The 18,766-nt window shown below is 39.7% G+C and overlaps 3 protein-coding genes across 4 annotated transcripts; 2 read left to right on the forward strand and 1 right to left on the reverse strand.

Annotated features, from left to right (window-relative positions):
• On the forward strand, window positions 1-5,880 carry LOC140953126 (rho-related protein racA-like). The gene is made up of 5 exons (XM_073402628.1): window positions 1-396; window positions 1,773-2,023; window positions 2,626-3,326; window positions 4,151-4,390; window positions 5,310-5,880. The coding sequence occupies exons 1-5, from the start codon at window positions 29-31 to the stop codon at window positions 5,544-5,546; spliced, it is 1,797 nt and encodes a 598-aa protein (XP_073258729.1). The 5' UTR covers window positions 1-28; the 3' UTR covers window positions 5,547-5,880.
• Window positions 5,881-9,337: 3,457 nt separating this feature from the next.
• Window positions 9,338-15,853, forward strand: LOC140953127 (rho-related protein racA-like). 2 transcript variants are annotated; one of them, XM_073402629.1, is made up of 5 exons: window positions 9,338-9,839; window positions 11,277-11,533; window positions 11,915-12,615; window positions 13,399-13,638; window positions 15,313-15,853. In XM_073402629.1, the coding sequence occupies exons 1-5, from the start codon at window positions 9,472-9,474 to the stop codon at window positions 15,535-15,537; spliced, it is 1,791 nt and encodes a 596-aa protein (XP_073258730.1). In that variant the 5' UTR covers window positions 9,338-9,471; the 3' UTR covers window positions 15,538-15,853. The 2 variants fall into 2 exon arrangements, with proteins under 2 accessions (XP_073258730.1, XP_073258731.1); XM_073402630.1 differs by having other exon boundaries at window positions 11,280-11,533.
• Window positions 15,836-18,567, reverse strand: LOC140953128 (nucleoside hydrolase-like). The gene is made up of 2 exons (XM_073402631.1): window positions 18,324-18,567; window positions 15,836-16,892 (listed from the first exon to the last, which is right to left on the reverse strand). The coding sequence occupies exons 1-2, from the start codon at window positions 18,544-18,546 to the stop codon at window positions 16,180-16,182; spliced, it is 936 nt and encodes a 311-aa protein (XP_073258732.1). The 5' UTR covers window positions 18,547-18,567; the 3' UTR covers window positions 15,836-16,179.
• Between the last annotated feature and the right edge of the window lie 199 nt (window positions 18,568-18,766).

Here is an 18,766-nt window from a genome sequence, read left to right on the forward strand (position 1 = left end):
ACTGTTGACCGTGAGGACGTTTAGAAGAATGCAGCAAGTGAAACTTGTAGTGGTAGGTGATGGAGGGGTTGGAAAAACCAGCTTTCTTATTTGCGAGACAACTAGAAATTTTCCATGCAATTACGTCCCTACAGTTTTCGACAATTATACGGCAAATATTATGGTCCGTGGGTTTCCATTCACGGTATCACTCTGGAATACAGCAGGCCAAGAGGATTACGATCATCTGAGACCGCTGTCGTACCCCGAAACAGATGTATTCATTGTGTGTTTCGATGTGGCAAGTAGAGGTTCTTTTCAGAACGTGTCAGAGAAATGGGTTCCAGAGGTTCGCCATTTTGTTCCGGAAGCGGTAGTTCTGCTCTTGGGGACCAAGACGGATCTTCGTAGTGCCAAGTAAGTTATAAGAAAAAGAAACTTACTAATGCTTTTCCCATGGAGTGGGTATTGGGGTTGGTAGAAGGTCTATATAGTTTTGTTCATCTTTTGACGTTAACCAGTGGACAAAACTAGAAAAGCGCCTTACGGTCACTGATGTTGCCAAGTTTGAGTGACAGGTTGAAAACTATCAACTTGTTTGTATGGTGGTGGGCAAGTTGGTGCCCCAGCCTGCTCAGAGGAAATTGGGTCAATGTTTGCTGAATATGTGCTGCTGGTTATAATCTCACAACCCCTACCCCATTATAGTCTATTTTTTGATCACTTTTGCACAAATGTAATTTTTGCAATCCCAACTTATTCACTTTCGCCTAGTCACTTTCTGTCACCTTTTAACTTTGAACCTTCCCGTTTCTAAATCCCTACTTTCCAGTATTTTCTTACCCCTAAAATTCCCAAAAACTTATGACCCCATTCTAGTTACTCTATTGAAAATGTAACATCCCATTAGCTTATTACATTACAGTGGAACCTCTCCTTTGGGACACCTCTATTTAAGGGACACCCCCATTATTTTAAAAGGGGACAGTAATCTGGTCCTGAAAAAAATGTATGTTCATATAATATAATCCTTTTATTTGTTTCCTCTATTGAAGGGACACCTACAATGGAGGACAAAAATTAAAGAATTTGGGACTGTGTGAAAAAGCCCTTCCAAGTGATTGTTATGCAGGACTCTGCTCCTATTAATTTTTTTTATCTTCTTTGGGTTCATCCCGTCATCCCTCCACTCCCCCCAGCAATGTTGTGGCCAGAAAAAGCAGTCATTACACCCATTTGCTCAAAATTCAACTTTGTTTGGGGTGGGAGGGAAGAGGTCGCTAGTTTTACTAATATCACTGAAAAGGTGGCAACACTTTTGACCTCCACTGTAGCGTCTATTCAAGGAAAGGGACATTTTTTCTGCGACCCAAAACAAGGATTCAACCTCCATTCAGAGCACACCTAAGCACTCAAAAGGCAGGGGCGGATCCAGGGGGAGGGTGCAGGGGGTGCGCACCCCCCCCCCCGCCCCGAGATGACCTGCGGTTTTCTAATACAACTGGTATTCTGCAAAAAAAAAAACTATGTGGTTTATTGGTGTTGAAGTAGAGCAAGAGACGAGTGCACCCCCTCCTAAAAAAAATCCTAAATCCGCCCCTGAAAGGTAACTGAGGTTCCACAAGGAACACCTCTCAGGAACTTTGTGGCTTTGTAGAATTATACATTTAATTCTTTCCTTGTTTCAGAATAATTCTTCCGAGTGGCCATCTCTTGTAAGTGGTTACCAACTCTTCACATTTTTGGTGGTCGCTTACATGAGGTTTAACTGTTGTTTTTTCCCTTTCATGCAGTAACATATCTGCTGATGGGCCCATCGTGACAATGAGAGAAGGACAGGACCTTGCAGCATCTCTTGATATTGCATATGCAGAATGCAGTTCTCTGTTAAATGATGGTGTTCATCAAGCCCTCAACACTGCTGTTGAGTTGACCGTTTTGTTCCAAAGACAAGTTAATTCAAGGAAAGGATTTTTAAGGAGTAAAAGCAGAAGATGCAAATCAGCAAATGAACAAGAACCAGTTCCTCCTGCTCTTCCTCCAGGTACTGTTAATCCTGGGAGAGGCTGCGAGGGGAAATTACTCTGAAATGAAGGTCTTGGGGAGGTGCAAGGGATATTTTTCAGCTTGAAATTCACAATTTTAAGGTTCTAGTGGTAATAAAATGTAATTTTGTTACTTCTTTTCTCAACAATGTTGGGAGTCTTTGGCCAACAATGTTGCCTCCGTTTGCACAGGGCTTAATGCTGATGGTACTCAGCTTTAAGTGTGTCAATATCCCCCTAAAAGACAGATGTTGCTTTCAAGTCAATGTCTCATTTCATCTATCAGGAAAAGGACTTACAGTCTGATAGTGATACTGTGATTAGCATAAAGTGTTTTTAGTAGTGTATTTTTGTGGATTTGCAGGGTCTTTATGGGCAAACAAATTTTTCTGATTTGAACATAATGGTTTACCAAGTACCGAGAATTACACACTGTAATTCTTATTATTTTCAGAAAGCTGTGTACTTTTGAGCAGACGCGTTTTTAATTCGTTGGTTTTAATGTGTCTAACTAGTGAACTTTATATATTATAGTTACATGAATGTATAGAATACTGGTATCTATACTGGAGTAAATTTTTATTACATATTGTATTTGTAGGTTTTGCACCACATGTTGAAGTGCTTACTTCCTCATTTGCAAGTGAGTGGCACAATATGATGTCTGACAGTCGCACAGCAGATGTCACATTTATTTTTTCTGATGGCCAAACAGTGGAAGCACATAAAACTGTTCTAACTGCTGCATCCTCCATTTTCAAGAATATTTTTCTGGGTAAAGTGACTCCAAGTCATGAAACCTATGGTGAAATATTTGAGGAAATATCATGGGTTTGCAACAAAGAAAACAGCTGTCCGAATCTTATCCACATGAAAGAGCATTGCCAGGGTGTAGGGAAGACAGTTATAAGGTTGCTTGAGAGTATTTTAAAGCGTGTTTTTATGGAGCTATTGACATTCCTTTACACTGGATCACCAGACATTTCTAAAGATGAAGACATAAACTTTGTGAAAGAAATCCAGTCTCTAGCTATTAAATTTCAGTTGAGCTGGTTGGCAGAGTACTGCTCAAATATTCTTGAAGGAGAATCATATTTGAATCCGAGTATTGGCACGTGGATTAATGACAACACAGGGAATGCTGCAAAGAAGCTGTTTCTCAACAAGTCATTACAAGCTGATGTCAAGTTCCGTGTTGAAGGCAGTGTGGTTTATGGACACAGGGTTATATTGAAAGCAAGATCAGAGGTCATGGCGGCCATGTTGGGTGGAGCATTCATTGAGAGTGATTTGGACTCAGAGGTAATAATATTTAAACACAATGTGGGAATAATACTTTGGGTCATGATGTCCTTGTAAACACCCTAAGAGCAATCTGCAATTATAATAAACAGGGGTGGATCCAGGAGTTTCGGATTGGGGGTCCAAACTTTGGTTCAGAAAGTGAAACTGTTAAACTTTTTTTGGGGCAAATTACTTCTCTCACACACCTCCCACATCCTCTCCCACCAGTCCCGGTTGCACGTTATAATAAGGGGCCAAGGAATTATTCCTTGGCCCTTTATCGCGTACTTGAATTCTACTTGTAAAGGATGCACCCTTGGAACATACTCTTCTTGCGCTTGGCAACAAAGACTGAGAGTCCTGAGCAGAGGCGAATAGATCATAGGAGGGTACCCAAAAACATTATTATGTTTTTTAATATCCCTGGAATTTAGTTCAAGTGGCAAAATGCAATGCGCATTTCATTTAAAAAATCAGCCAGTTAAAAAGTGATATACAATCCTGTGGATGTAAGAGCTTCAGTCTCAAACAAGCGTCAGGTCTGATAGGGGGTCCAGACCCTCCGGACCCTCACCCTGGATCTGGCACTGATAAAGACAAGCTTTATATGTGAAAGTCATTACTGTAATTATATAGATTGATATAATCTGTGAAATGCAACATCTTATTAAACATGCTAATAGTTAGAAGCGAAATAGTGCCTATAAGAGTTCTGACAAAATTTGTTTAAGCACGCCAGTTATCAGAGGTTATGTTGTGAATTAGTTGGTCTGTGGAACTGCAAGTTTACTGAAATGTAATAAACTGCACATTGACAATTAAATTGGTCATTCCTTTTACAGATCAAGATTGTGGACACATCCCTCCAAAGTTTCTTGGCCTTACTGGAGTATCTTTACACTGATCATGCCCCAATAGAAGGGGGTGATTCTGTGGAAATAATGATTTTAGCTGACAGATTCTGTCTGCCAAGGCTGGTGACTTTATGTGAGCTTTACATCCCTAAAAAAGTGGATGCCACAATACAAAAGAGGGTAGCTGATGGCACAAGTGATGTCATAAACCTCCTACTTACATCTCAGGTAAGATCAACTTTCCTTTACTTAAAACATTTATTTTAGAAGATAGGCTTATAAGTGGCTTGCTCTACTTTACAGACATGCTCCCCTGATACTTGCCAGATGAAGAAGCTGCTTAAGGCTATTTGCTCTTCAAGTGGACTTTCTAAAATGCCCTTGATATTTATTTACCATTACAGAAACCCCTTCATATATGAACCCCTCATTATTGTTATCAATGTTATGATTCCACAAAGTTTGATGTCCATTTCAAAGAAATTTTGAAAACAAGTCTACATTCACCCTTGGAATTGGTGTGTGTGTGTGTTGGGAGGGGGGGGGATGTGGCTAGTCCATAATGAATTATCCTTTCAGGGGAACTGTAACTGTCATTCCAGTTTAAGACATGTGACAACCTCTCCAGTGCAATGCCATACAAAACCAAAATTACCCAGTCCTTAATTCAGGTCCGGTTAATACCTGTATAACAATAATATTACCTAAAGACTTTATTTTACTACAACTAAATTCTTCATTTTGTTGTTTTCTTGATGGGCAAATTTGGGCTAGTGCTTTTTAAACCTCATAAGGATTGACAGATTTAAATAAGAAAGCAAGAACAAAATAATTCCGGTAGCTTTGAATGTGCTTCGTACCGAGCCAATACTATTACAATTAGGGATTTGAATTGATATCTCAACAACAATTATTTGAAACAACTGAATGATTTTTGACAATGAGGCCTTTTTAATCTTGCTCCCTCAGGATCTCTTGCAACAATTCCTATAATTTCACAAATTCTAATATTCAGTTTGGCATTAACCTTACTCTGTTGCTGTTTCAGTACTTATTAAGCATTAGTGGCATAGCATTTGAACTGATCTAAGTGTACATTGAGTATTTCAGTGTATGCAAACTAAATGACTGTGATTTGTGTTTTCAGGCTCACAATGCAAAGCAGTTATCCAGATGGTGTCTCCATTTTATTGCAACAAATTTCTCAGTGTTTGAGTCAACTGAAGAATTTGATCTTGTACAAGGAGATAACAGAGACTATGTCACTGAACATATTTGGCCGCCGTTATCCTATCTTAAAGCACAAGAAGAATTTGAGAAGAAAGTCAAGTCTTCTAAGTTTAATTCTTCTAAGTTCAACTCTTGTAAGTGCAATATAATGTGAAATGATTAAACATTTATAAGTTGATTAAGTTTATAGTACACTTCCTTGTGAAGGGATTATGATTCACATTAATTTTAAAAAACAATGCTGTTTCTGTAAATAGCCATACGTTTTTACACTTTCAATCCAGGTCATCTGTACCATCCATAGTAACAGACAACAGGAAACAGTTTCCGTGGCCTAAATACAGTCTTAAATAACAAAACTAGACCGTTATCTTTGGAACTTATTTGATGTGAAGACACGTTTTAGCTTTTTGAAAAGATAATATTAAATTATAGCATGACATAGAGCCCCTTGAAGAATAAATAAAAGTATTTTGTGGAGGAACTCCTATCATGTTGCTTTTCAAATGAAACCTCTTTGGTGGACATTTTGCTTAGTACTATTTATTCTTAAAATTTTACAAAAAGAAAAAAAAACTGATTTTTTTTGTGAATCTCAGATTGGCTACTATACTCAGTCACTAAAAAAGGAAAATGGAGTAGTTCTATACAAGCGGCAAATTTGGGGAACTAGCTCCTTTGTTTTCAATAACTCACTCTAGCTCTTTCTCTGTTATCCACGTTAGTGTAAACATAAAAAATAACGCCGAGAAAGACACGACTTTGTTGTTGTTGTTTTTTCTTTTTAAAAGTCTAGGCGGCCATGTGATTTCCGTCCTGTTGATTGAGTTATTTTACTTTGGTATTCCTGTAGTGCGGACGGACGGTCGGGCGGGCGGATGGTTGGTCGGTATACGGTCACGTGATTACCAAATTTTCTCGGATTGGTAGATTACCACATTTCCTTAGCTATGGGGCTCTGCCTACGCGCTGCGCTTCGCGCCACGCGTGGAGCTCCGCCATAATTCACACAAAAACTGACTTCTCTTGTTAAGTCAAACAAAGTAAACTTATTTTACCAGTCATTTTTGGAACCTACTGATAATCCACACTAGAGGGACAAAATTTATCCAGATTCCATTGTAACTGAAATGAGCAAAGGCATATGCCTATTACCCAGAGGGCGGGTACTCCCTATAAAAGCCTATACGGGGAGGCTCCGCCCGAAATTTAGGCTTCAGGTATATGAAAAGGTACGGATTTTACTAGTTGAAGCACATAAAAGGGTAGGGAAATCTTCAATTTCAGTCTGGAAAAAGGTCCAAAAGGGCTAAAATTTTATGGCTGTGAAAAAGTCAAGAAAGTGTTCTGGTGTCGTGATTTATTCATATTTTAATAACAGTGCATTTACAGCAGTTAAAAAGGACGAAAAGTTCTATGCTACATGTAGGTATGTTAAGGGGGTACCATTTGTCAATAGACGGTATACGAAAGGAGTACCTTTTCTGTGAAAAATGGTATATAAAAGGGTAAGGGGTTGGACCTCAGGACAAAGCCTCCCTGTATGAAACTTTGGTGGGTATGTTGCAGGTAACGTGGTATTTTAGGTTAAATTTTTTTAACCTAGGTTAAATCCCAGTTTTCTTTATCTTTTAGCCCGAATTCGTGCAGGGGATGATCCAGGATTTTTTTAGGAGGGGGTGCACTCGTCTCTTGCTCTACTTCAACACCAATAAACCACATAGTTTTTTTTTTTTTTTGCAGAATACCATTTGTATTAGAAAACCGCAGGTCATCTCAGGTTGGGGGGGGGGGGTGCGCACCCCCTGCACCCTCCTCCTAGATCCGCTCCTGTCGTGAATAATTAGGGCTAGGAGACAAAGGAAATTGAGCATCATCCTAGGTTAAATAAAAAATTCTAACCTGAATTTTAATTTTGAGCTGTAACATACACGTAACTGCAACTTAAAAACAACCGTTTTGGTTTGAAATGGTTAAACTTTTTAATCACTCAGATACAGAAAATATCCATTCCCACCCCAAGGAGGTTCGAAGGAAATTCCATGGGGAAGGAGATCTTAAAGGCAAACATTTTTAAAGGAAAGAATGACCCTGCAGTGGAATTTCCAGCGCAATTAAACCGAATCTATCCATTCAGTTTGGATTCTGAATCCTGGCTTGTTACTAACTCTGTGGCGCTGGTTCGTCATAACGATAGCTCACATCACCTCAGTCAACTCTTCGAACTCTGTTTCACATGAAGGTCGATTTGATTTCCAATGTCGCGTAGTTTTTACGAGCGTGTACGTATAAAGTTTTTGTGCGTAAATAAAATTAAGACAGTGTACGAAAGGTGGCGGTGTACATCTCTACTCTGAAACCAGGCATTACTTCCTTTTCGTTTAGAATAGAGTGAATTCCGGCGGACATGGCAAAAGTGTGACCACGCAAGAGAGAATGTATGAGAGCTGCACGTAAAACTCGACCTGATCTTAAGTAAATTGGCTCCTTTCTATCAACTGGGGATATTCGGGCGGGTTTGTGGGTCCAAATCTGGGTTCCGTGTTTTAGGTAATCCACACGACCACCAGCCCCAACCTCTTCTAAATCATCTCCTGAGTAGCTCCCTCCCTCCGAGAAGGCTGCTGGTATCCGGACAATTCGTCCCCGAGGAAGATATTTAACTCAGGTAATTAAGGTAACTTGTTTTCACATAATTTGGGGGCTAATGGTCTAGTGAAGTGGGACGGGGGGGGGGGGCTAGTTGTCGGGGGCGAATTGTCTGACATTCAAGGCCGCTTAATAGGCAGCTTGCAAGTGGCAACATCGAATAGCTAAATGCAGGAGCCCATGCTAAATGTTTTTAACTGGAAAATCCTTGTCGATGATTTCGCAGAAGAGTTTCTTAAGAAAACCGTAGTTTTGGTCACCGAAGTGAGTGATCGGTCAACGAATGGGTCAAGCCATTGTTTGAATGATAAACTCATGCTTATCAAATTAATAAATTGAAAAGATTCCATATTAAATTGAAAAGGTCAGGTTTTTTTGAAATACCCCTTTAAACAGCTGGCAACGGACTGAAATAAGCGCTGCCAATGTCACAGATATTTGAGTGTCAGAGATGAGCAACCCATTGTGGAGAAAAGTAAGTAGGAGGGTTTATTTTAGAACTCCGTTGTTGGGGCCGTTGTTGTCGAGTCTGTTGACATTCATTTAGGCACAGAGTTGCGAGTTTTAATGTAGATTTTCAAGAGAACGCCATTTTTTTTGCCTGTCAATATGGTGCGGCATTTTGGCATATTTTCAAACCAACAGGTAGCTTCCACCGTGGGGTATTAGCAACTTTATGACAAATACGCGACAAATGCCCAGCATCAGGAATAAAAAGTGGGCACTTATTCGAGGCTGACCATTTAAGCAAGTGTAGTATGTTTATTATGCAGCAAAACAGTAAATGGTAACAACAAAACGCGAAGATGTAAGAAAGCAAGGTTTCTGTAAAATACTCTGATGAAAAATCTGTCTTCGGGGAAGTCTTTCAATTTTTTGCGGGGTGGGGGCGGGAAGGGGGGTGGGGTGGGAGTGGGCGCTTATTTGAGTTTGACTGGGAATAGGAGAGAGGCGGGGTGGGGTGGGGTGGGCGCTTACTCGAGGCTTAACTTTTTCTGCCATAAGAATGGGCGCTAATTCAAGGTTGGGCGCTTATTCAAATAAATACGGTAACACATATGAGGTAGTCGTGGAGTTCCAAATGCAAATTTGTTTAATTTTACTTTTCTCCTGGTCGATTTTGGTAAAGTTTTGTGTTCATCTGCGAACGAGCTCAAATCTTAACTTTCATGAACCACGTGTAAGGTCAAATTACGGCAAACACATTTATAAGTTGCCGTAACCAAAATTCGTACTAAGATACACACTTAGCTACGAACGTCATCAGTATGGAATTTTTTGTCGCTCCTCGCCGCTGGGAACTGGGAACGTTTCACTGCGACTCAGCAGCTGTTCTCTCAGGCTTCTGATTGGACAGCTATTTTAGGAACAGCAAAAGTATAAAACAAGGAAAGAACTCTGCACAGTTGACTGTGAGGAAGTTTTGAACAATGCAGCAAGTGAAACTTGTAGTGGTAGGTGACGGAGGGGTTGGAAAATCCAGCTTTCTTATTTGCGCAACAACCAGCCATTTTCCATGCAATTACGTCCCTACAGTTTTCGACAGTTATGCGGCAAATATTACGGTCCGTGGGTTTCCAATCACGGTGTCACTCTGGGATACAGCAGGCCAAGAGGATTACGATCGTCTGAGACCGCTGTCGTACCCCCAAACAGATGTATTCGTTGTGTGTTTCGATGTGGCAAGTCGAAGTTCTTTTCAGAACGTGTCAGAGAAATGGGTTCCAGAGGTTCGCCATTTTGTTCCAGAAGCGGTAGTTCTGCTCTTGGGGACCAAGACGGATCTTCGTAGTGCCAAGTAAGTTAAAAGAAAAAGAAACTTACTAATGCTTTTCCCATGGAGTGGGTATTGGGGTTGGTAGAAGGTCTATATAGTTTTGTTCAAGTTTTGACATAAACCAGTAGACAAAGAAAAGCGCCTCACGGTCAGCGATGTTGCACGTTTGAGAGTAGTGACAGGTTGAAGTCGCGAAAATTATTTTATAGACGTTTGTATACCCAGGGTGGGGGGGGGGGGGGGACTCCCACATGAAAGGGGCGGGGATGCTCGTCGTCTCACTTAGGTGTGTAAAATTCAGATTTTGGTCTCGCTGAGGGTGTTCTGGGCAAAACACCATTATATTTGGCCGTAAAGGTCTCTTTTAGGGTTTCACTCGAAGAAGTATTAAAAAATTATATATTTTCAATTCGTTATATTTACTTGATTCATGTAATCAAAGTTTAAAATGATCGCTTTTAGGGGTCAAAAAAAGGTTGGGCCACGCCCAGATTGGTCTCCTTTAGGGGTTTAATTCAAAATTTCCGACAAGCATCCCTGCACCTTTCATATGGGAGTCACCCCTGCCCTGAGTTTGTATGGTGGTGGACAAGTTGGTGCCCCAACCTGCTCAGAGGGAATTCCAGTATTTTCTTACCCCCCAAAATTCCCTAAAATGGTGACCCCATTCTAGTAACTCTATCGAAAATGTGATGCTGTTGTGTCAATCCTGAGGCACAAAAATATTACCTCATCCAATGGCACATCCCCATTAGCCTATTACATTGCAGTGGAACCTCTCCTTTGGAACACTCCCATTCAGGGGACACCCCCAAAATCTGGTCCCAGAAAAATGTTCATGTAATCTTTGTATTTTCTGCCTCTGTTGAAGGGGCACCTACAAAGGAGGACAAAAATTAAAGAACTTTGGACTGTGCGAAAAAGCCCCTCCAAGTAATTGTTACGTAGGACTCTGCTCCTAATGACAATATTTTGATCTCCTTTGGGTACATCCCATCATCCCCCCACTCCCCCTCCCCCTCCCCAGGCAATGTTGTGTCCAAAAAAGCAGTCATTCCACCCATTTGCTCAAAATTCAGCTTTGTTTAAGGTGGGAGGGGAGGGGTCGCTAGCTTCACTAATATCACTGAAAAGGTCACAGCACTTCTGACTTCCAGTTGTAGCGTTGTAGCGTTGTAGCCTCTATTCAGGGAAAGGGACACTTTTCCTGGGTCCCAAAACACAGATTAAACCTCCATTCAGGGGACACATACATGTATGCACTCAAAAGGTGACTGAGGTTCCACTGTAAAAGGAACTACCCCTCAGCAACTTTGTGGTTTTGTAGAACTATACATATCTTTCCTTGTTTCAGAATAATTCTTGCAGTGACCACCTTCCGATAACAATTTCCAACTCTTCACATTTTTGGTAGTCGCTTACATGAGGATTGACTGTTATTTTTTCCCTTTCTACTAGCATTAACATATCTGATGACAGGCGCGTTGTGACAATGAGAGAAGGACAGGATCTTGCAGCATCTCTTGGTATTGCATATGCAGAATGCAGTTCTCTGTTAAATGACGGTGTTCATCAAGCTCTCAACACTGCTGTTGAGTTGACCTTTTTGCCCCAAAGACAAGTTAATTTAAGGAAAGGATTTTTTAAGAGTATAAGAAGAAAATCCAAATCAGCAAATGAACAAGATTCAGTTCCTCCTGTTCTTCCTCCTGCAGGTACTGTTAATCCTGGGAGAGGCGGGGAGGGGGAAGTACTCTGAAATGAAGGTCATGGGGAGGTGCAAAGGAGATTTTCGGCTTGTAATTCACAATTTTATGGTTCTAATTGTGGTAACAATATATAATAATTGTTTTTTTGTCCAACAAAAGGGAGTCATTGGCCAACAATGTCGAGCCCATTTGCATGGGGCTTAATGCTGAATTTTTGTTTTTTGCAAACACTGTAATTTTTATTATTTTCATAAAGGCGTGTAGTTTTAAGCAGACACCTTTTTAATTTGTTAGTTTTAATATGTCTAACTAGTGAAATTTATACATGCATAGAATACTGCAGGTGTCTATAGTGGAGTAAATTTTTATTACATATTGTTTTCGTAGGTTTTGCACCACATGTTGAAGTACTTACTTCCTCATTTGCAAGTGAGTGGCACACTATGATGTCTGACAGTAGCACAGCAGATGTCACATTTATTTTTTCTGATGGCCAAACAGTGGAAGCACATAAAACTGTTCTAACTGCTGCATCCTCCATTTTCAAGAATATTTTTCTGGGTAAAGTGACTCCAAGTCATGAAACATATGGTGAAATATTTGAGGAAATTTCTTGGGTTTGTAACAAAGAAAACAGCTGTCCAAATCTTATCCACATGAAAGAGCATTGCCAGGGTGTAGGGAAGACAGTTATAAGGTTGCATGAGAGTATTTTAAAGGGTGTTTTTATGGAGCTATTGACATTCCTTTACACTGGATCACCAGACATTTCTGAAGATGAAGACATAAACTTTGTGAAAGAAATCCAGTCTCTAGCTATTAAATTTCAGTTGAACTGGTTGGCAGAGTACTGCTCAAATATTCTCAATGGGGAATCATACTTGAATCCAAGTATTGGCACGTGGCTTAATGACAACACAGGAAATGCTGCCAAGAAGCTGTTTCTCAATAAGTCATTACAAGCTGATGTCAAGTTCCGTGTTGAAGGCAGTGTGGTTTATGGACACAGAGTTATTTTGAAAGCAAGATCAGAGGTCATGGCAGCCATGTTGGGTGGAGCATTCATGGAGAGTGATTTAGACTCAGAGGTAATCATATTAATACACAAATTATGTGGGAGTAATACTTTGGGTCATGTTGTCCTTGTAAACACCCTAGGAGCAAGCTGCAATAATTTATAATAAATAGGGGTGGATCAAGGAGTTTTTGATTGGGGGGTCCAAACTTTGGATCAGAAAAGACTGTTGAACTTTTTTTGTGTCAAATTACTTCTCCCCCACATCCCCTCTCACCAGTCGTGGTTGCAGGTTATAGTATTCCTTGGCCACTTACTGTGTACTTGAATTCTTCTTGAAAAGGATGCACCCTCGGAACATCCTCCTCTTGTGCTTAGTAACAAAGATTGAGTGGAGCATAGGTGAACAGATCATAGGAGGGTACCCAAAAACATTATTACATCTTTGAATATCCCTGGAATTTATTTTAAGTGTGCAAAAGGCAATGTCCATTTCATTAAAAAAATCAGCCAGTTAAAAAAGCCATCAGGTGTGATAGGGAGTCCAGACCCCCCGGACCCTCCCCCTGGATCCACCACTGATAAAGAGAAGCTTTATATGTGAAAGTCATTTCTGTAATTATATAGATTGATATAATCTATGAAATGCAACATCTTATTAAACATGCCAATTGTTAGAAGAGGAGTAGTGCTTATAAGGGTTCTGACAAAATTTGTTAGAACTCTCGTAATTAAGCACGCCAGTTATCAGAGGTTGTGTTGATGGGTTGGAATAGTTGGTCTGTGGAACTGCAAGTTTACTGAAGATGTAATACACTGCACATTGACAATATTAAATTGGACATTCCTTTTACAGATCAAAATTGGGGACACATCCCTCCAAAGTTTCTTGGCCTTACTGGAATATCTTTACACTGACCATGCCCTGATAGAAGAGGGTGATTCTGTGGAAATAATGGTTTTAGCTGACAGATTCTGTCTGCCAAGGCTGGTGACTTTATGTGAGCTTTACATCACTAAAAAAGTGGATGCCACAATACAAAAGAGGGTGGCTGATGGCACGAGCGATGTCATAAACCTCCTACTTACATCTCAGGTAAGATCAACTTTCCTTTACTTAAAACATTTATTTTAGAAGATAGGCTTATAAGTGGCTTACTCTACTTTACAGACATGTGCCCCATACGTACTTTACATATTAAGGTGCACTGATACTTGCCAGATGAACAAGCTACTTAAGGCTGTTTGCTCTTCAGCTGGACTTTCTGAAATGCCCTTGATATTTATTTACCATTACAGCAACCCCTTCATGTATGAACCCCTTATCATTGTTATCAATCTTATGATTCAGCAATTAGTTTGATTTCCATTTCAAAGAAGTTTGAAAACAAGTCTATCTTCACCCTTGGAATTGGTGTGTGTATGTGACAGTGTAGGGAGAGGGGGGGGGGGGGAAGAGAAGGTGTGGCTAGTCCATAAAAAATTATCCTTTCAGGGGAACTGTAACTGTCACTCCAGTTTAAGACATGTGACATCCTCTCTCTCTGCATGCCGTACAAAAACAAAATTACCCAACCCTTGGTTCAGGTCCAGTTAACACATTAAGGACAAGAATATTACATAATGGCATCATTTTACTACAACTGCCAGTCAGAATTCTTCATTTTGTTGTTAATTCTTGACATGTAAATTTGTGCCAGTGCTTTTTAAACCTCATAGGGATTGACAGATAATTTTAAATAAGAAAGCAAGATCAAAATAATTCTGGTAGGATTGTTGTGCTTCATACCAGGCCAATATAGAAGGATTTGAATGGAATCATCAGTTCATTTGGGGCTGATATCCCAACACCAATTATTATATAATTGTGAAATGTAGATAATTGTAAGTATGTCTGTTATTGCGGTTGTTTAGAATATTGTAATTAGTTTCTTTTTAATTAGTTCTTTGTAATTAAAGTAATAAATGTCTTGACTAAAAAAAAAAAAATTATTATTTGAAACAACTTACTGATTTTTGACAATGAGGCCTTTTAAATCTTGCTTAGTAGCCTCTAGCCTGCGAACGACAGACGTGTCTCCTCGCTCATCGCCGCTGACGGACGTTTCACGAGGAGGAACGTCTGCGACTCAGTGACAGAAATTCCATACTGATGATGTAAATCAATGTTTACATAATAAATTCGGTAGTCATGGGGTTCCAAATGCAAATTTGTTTAATTTTACGTTTCTCCTGGTCGATTTTGGTAAAGTGTTGTGTTTGTCTTCGAATGAGCTCCAGCAAAACTCAAATGCTTCTTTGAGAGAAGACTATATTCCACAAATATTGGCTGTTTTGTTAGAGATTCATCGCGTTTACATTTGACCTTTGCGGCCTTTTGTCTTTGTCTGTCATTCGTAAACAATAGCTAAAATAATGAAACTGCTCTGTCGACCAATTAGTGCTTCTGACCGGATTCTGGACAGATTTTGCGTCATCAGTATGGAATTTCTGTCGCCGAGTCGCAGACATTCCTCTGCGTGAAACGTCCCTCAGCGGCGATGAGCGAGGAAAAACGTCTGCCGTTCGCAGGCTAAGTAGCCTCAGAATATGTTGAAACAATTCCCATAATTTCACAAATTCTAATATAATTCAGTATGACATCATTTTTACTATATTGCTGTTTCAGTACTTATTAAGCATTAGTGGCACGGCATTTGAACTGACCTAAGTGTACATTGAGCATAATTTCAGTGTATGCAAACTAAATGAGTGTGATTTGTTGTTTCAGGCTCACAATGCAAAGCAGTTATCCAGATGGTGTCTCCATTTTATTGCTACAAATTTCTCAGTGTTTGAGTCAACTGAAGAATTTGATCTCGTACAAGGAGATAACAGAGACTATGTCACTGAACATCGGTGGCCACCATTATCCTATCTAAAAGCACAAGAAGAATTTGAGAAGAAAGTCAAGTCTTCTTCTAAGTTCAACTCTTCAAAGTGCAATATAATGTGAAATGATTAGACATAAGTTGATCAAGTTTATAGTACACCTCCCTGTGAAGGAATTATGATTCACATTAATTTTAAAAAAATGCTGTTTCTGAAAATAGCCATACATTTTTACAGTTTCAATCCAAGTCCATCTGCACCATCCATAGCAACAGAAAACGGGAGACAGTTTCCATGGCCTAAATACAATCTTAAATAACAAAACTAGACCGTTATTTTTGGAATTCAGTTGATGTGAAGACATATTTTAGCTTTTTGAAAAGATAGTAAATTATAGCATAACATAGCTCCTTTAAGAAATAAAAATATTTTGTAGTTGAGCTCCTGTTGTGTTACTATTCAAGTCTCACCTTGGCTACTCACTCAGTGAAAAGGGAAAATGCAATTCTATAAGCAGCATATTTGACAAACAGCAATGGCAACAAAAACATCAGAATTTAAGCAATGTATATTTCAGGATGTTTCTTAATCTTAAGAGCTGGAAATTGAAGATGAGTTTAAGAAGGTAATACTGGTCATTATTTAAAGAAATGAAATTTTCACCTGTCAAATTTTAATTGAAAATTTGATTTTAGACAAAAATATGGTCTCTAAACCTGTTACTGCTATGACAGCTTACAACAGTACTGAGTTATTGAGCAATATCCTATTTAACAGAATGAAGCATCATTGCCATGAACAGTTCTAAATATAATTTCTCAAGCAATCGGACATTGCTATCTTTTTTCAGTAAACCATACCAATCAACAACCATTTGTCCACGTGTGAAACCTCCCTTGAGCTCTACTGTTGCATAGACAAGCTTTTCTTTCAGGACAATTTGGGGCTGAAGTGCTGCACAAATTGGAAAGGGATCACATGTAATAAAAGGACCATCGCCTTCATATTCTTTAATTTTTGATGAAATCTTTTTCATGAACTCAGCTTTTTTGGTACCTGTCCCTACATAACGATCATAGAACTCCCATTCCAATACATGATCCAAACATGCTTCCCAAGACATCAGGGAAACCAGGCAGTTATTCTTCTCGTTAAGCACAATATATGCAGCTTCTGGATCAGCACCAAAGTTAAACTCTGCTGATACCCAGTGATTTCCTTTGCCATAGACACACCCTCCCATCAAATAGATCTCCTTGACTTTTGTAAAGAATCCAGCATCCATATTAGAGGCTAAAGCAATGTTGGATAAAGGACCCAGAGCAATGATCACTACCTCACCAGGGTTTTGATTTACAAGTTGAAGTAAAGCTTGAACTGCATGTGTCTCCTTCAGGAGATTCATATCTGGGTCCTTAAGATCAGGCATATCTCCTAACCCATCTTTGCCATGATATTCTGGTTTGTCAAAACTGGTTCCTGTGTGATAAATTAATGAGAAATATAAATAGAAAAGTTTTTAAGACTGACACTTTCCTTTTCAATAAATGAAATACAATGGAATCCCAAATTTCTTGAAGCCTCAGTTTCTCAAACCTCCCAATACAATATAATTCACACAAAAACTGACTTCTCTTTTTAAGTCAAACAAAGCAATCTTACTTTACCAGTCATTTTTGTAACCTTATGATAATCCACACCAGGAGGACAAAATATCCAGATTCCATTGTAACTGAAAAGAGCAGAAGAGTATGCCTATCACCCGGGGGGGGGGCTACTCCCTATAACAGCCTACACGGGGAGGCTCCACCTGAAATTTAGGCTTCAGGTACAAATGCCTGGGGTTTGTTGCTAACTCTTTGGTGACCTGGGACCCAGAAGGAGGCCTTCCAAGGGGTAGAAGAAACAGATGACATGGCCCCCAAAACTGGTGACAATCCTCTCAGAAAGCACTGACTAGCGATAGAAAAGGAGGAAAGAAATGTGACAGTGACAATTCATTTTTTAAGCAGTGAAGTTACATCTGTTCACTTATGGCCAAATTCCTTGTATTGCGCTGCACGTTTGCAAACTTCAAATGGGGTTTTCTGTTCCATCAATCATTTGAGTAGGGGCAGGGTAAATGCAAATCACAATGCAATGCAATCATCCAGCTAGAAAACTGAGAATGACTCAAGACTGTTCAAGAATATTATAGCAAAGAAAATCGCAATGATGAATCGTTTTTTTTGTCAAGGACAGGAGGCAGACATTGCTTTATTCTTGCAACACAGAAACAAACAAAGTGGATTGAAATGCACCAATCACAAGTAAACATGTGTTTCCTAAGAGGTCCGCTAAGATGATTGACGGAACAGAAGAACCCAAAATTCCTTCGAAGTTCGCAAAACACGCAGCGCGATACAACGAATTTGGCTATAAATATTTTGGCTGTCAACAAAAACAAAGAGAGTCAAAAAACTGTCTTCCGTTATTACCAGCATTTTCTCTCATTTTCATTGGAACGTTTTCTAATTATGGTATTTTTCAAGAAAGGTCCCTCAGGGGTTAAGATTATAATAGCAAATTATTAATCTTCTGTAAATCACAAAAATTTATGCTAAACTAACAAGGACACTTTCATTCTAGCTAAAATGCGACAGCGATGTCGTTTCCTGACCTACCAGGTGACAGGCAGTCTCAGAAATGACCAACACAGCGACAGCATAACCCCCTCCCCGCCTTCAAGGCCTTAAGGAGTTGATCTTCGTGGGCTCCAGTCACCTCTACCACTTTCCCCCCACATCTTGACACCCCTGGACACCCCTGGACGGGTACCCCACTTATTTTCCAACTTTCAGCCTTAAAGTCTAACGTTTTAACATCATTTTTCATAGAAAAGGTACGCTGCTTAGCAGAGCATTAGCTTACCAAGTATGGGGCGATGTGCGCCCTTGTAGACCGGTATGTCAGTACGACCACAAGCTTCCAGTGTTTTGAGGACATTTTTGCACACCTGATCAACATCTACATTTCCAAAGGTGCAAGTGATGCCCAAAATATCCACTTCCTGAGTTAACGCGATCATTATAGCTTGAGCATCGTCGATTCCGGCGTCACAATCAATGATTATTTTGCGTTTCGAGGTGGCCATGCTATCGCGTTTTCACCTTTTCAATTCCCTCCTCCAAGCTCGCGTGAAGACTGGAAATTAGATAGCAGTAAATGTATGTCAGGGAGGGTAGACACGGGGACAACTTATTCTAAAAAAAATGTGTTTGAAACTGTAAGAGAATATTGAATTTCTGAAGCGAATTTCTTCGTTTAGGTCATAATTCTTCAATTGTGGAAATTTAGTGACCCGAATATGGTAC

The sequence above is a fragment of the Porites lutea genome, chromosome 11 (assembly GCF_958299795.1).
Source record: "Porites lutea chromosome 11, jaPorLute2.1, whole genome shotgun sequence".
Classification (NCBI taxonomy): Eukaryota; Metazoa; Cnidaria; class Anthozoa; order Scleractinia; family Poritidae; genus Porites; species Porites lutea.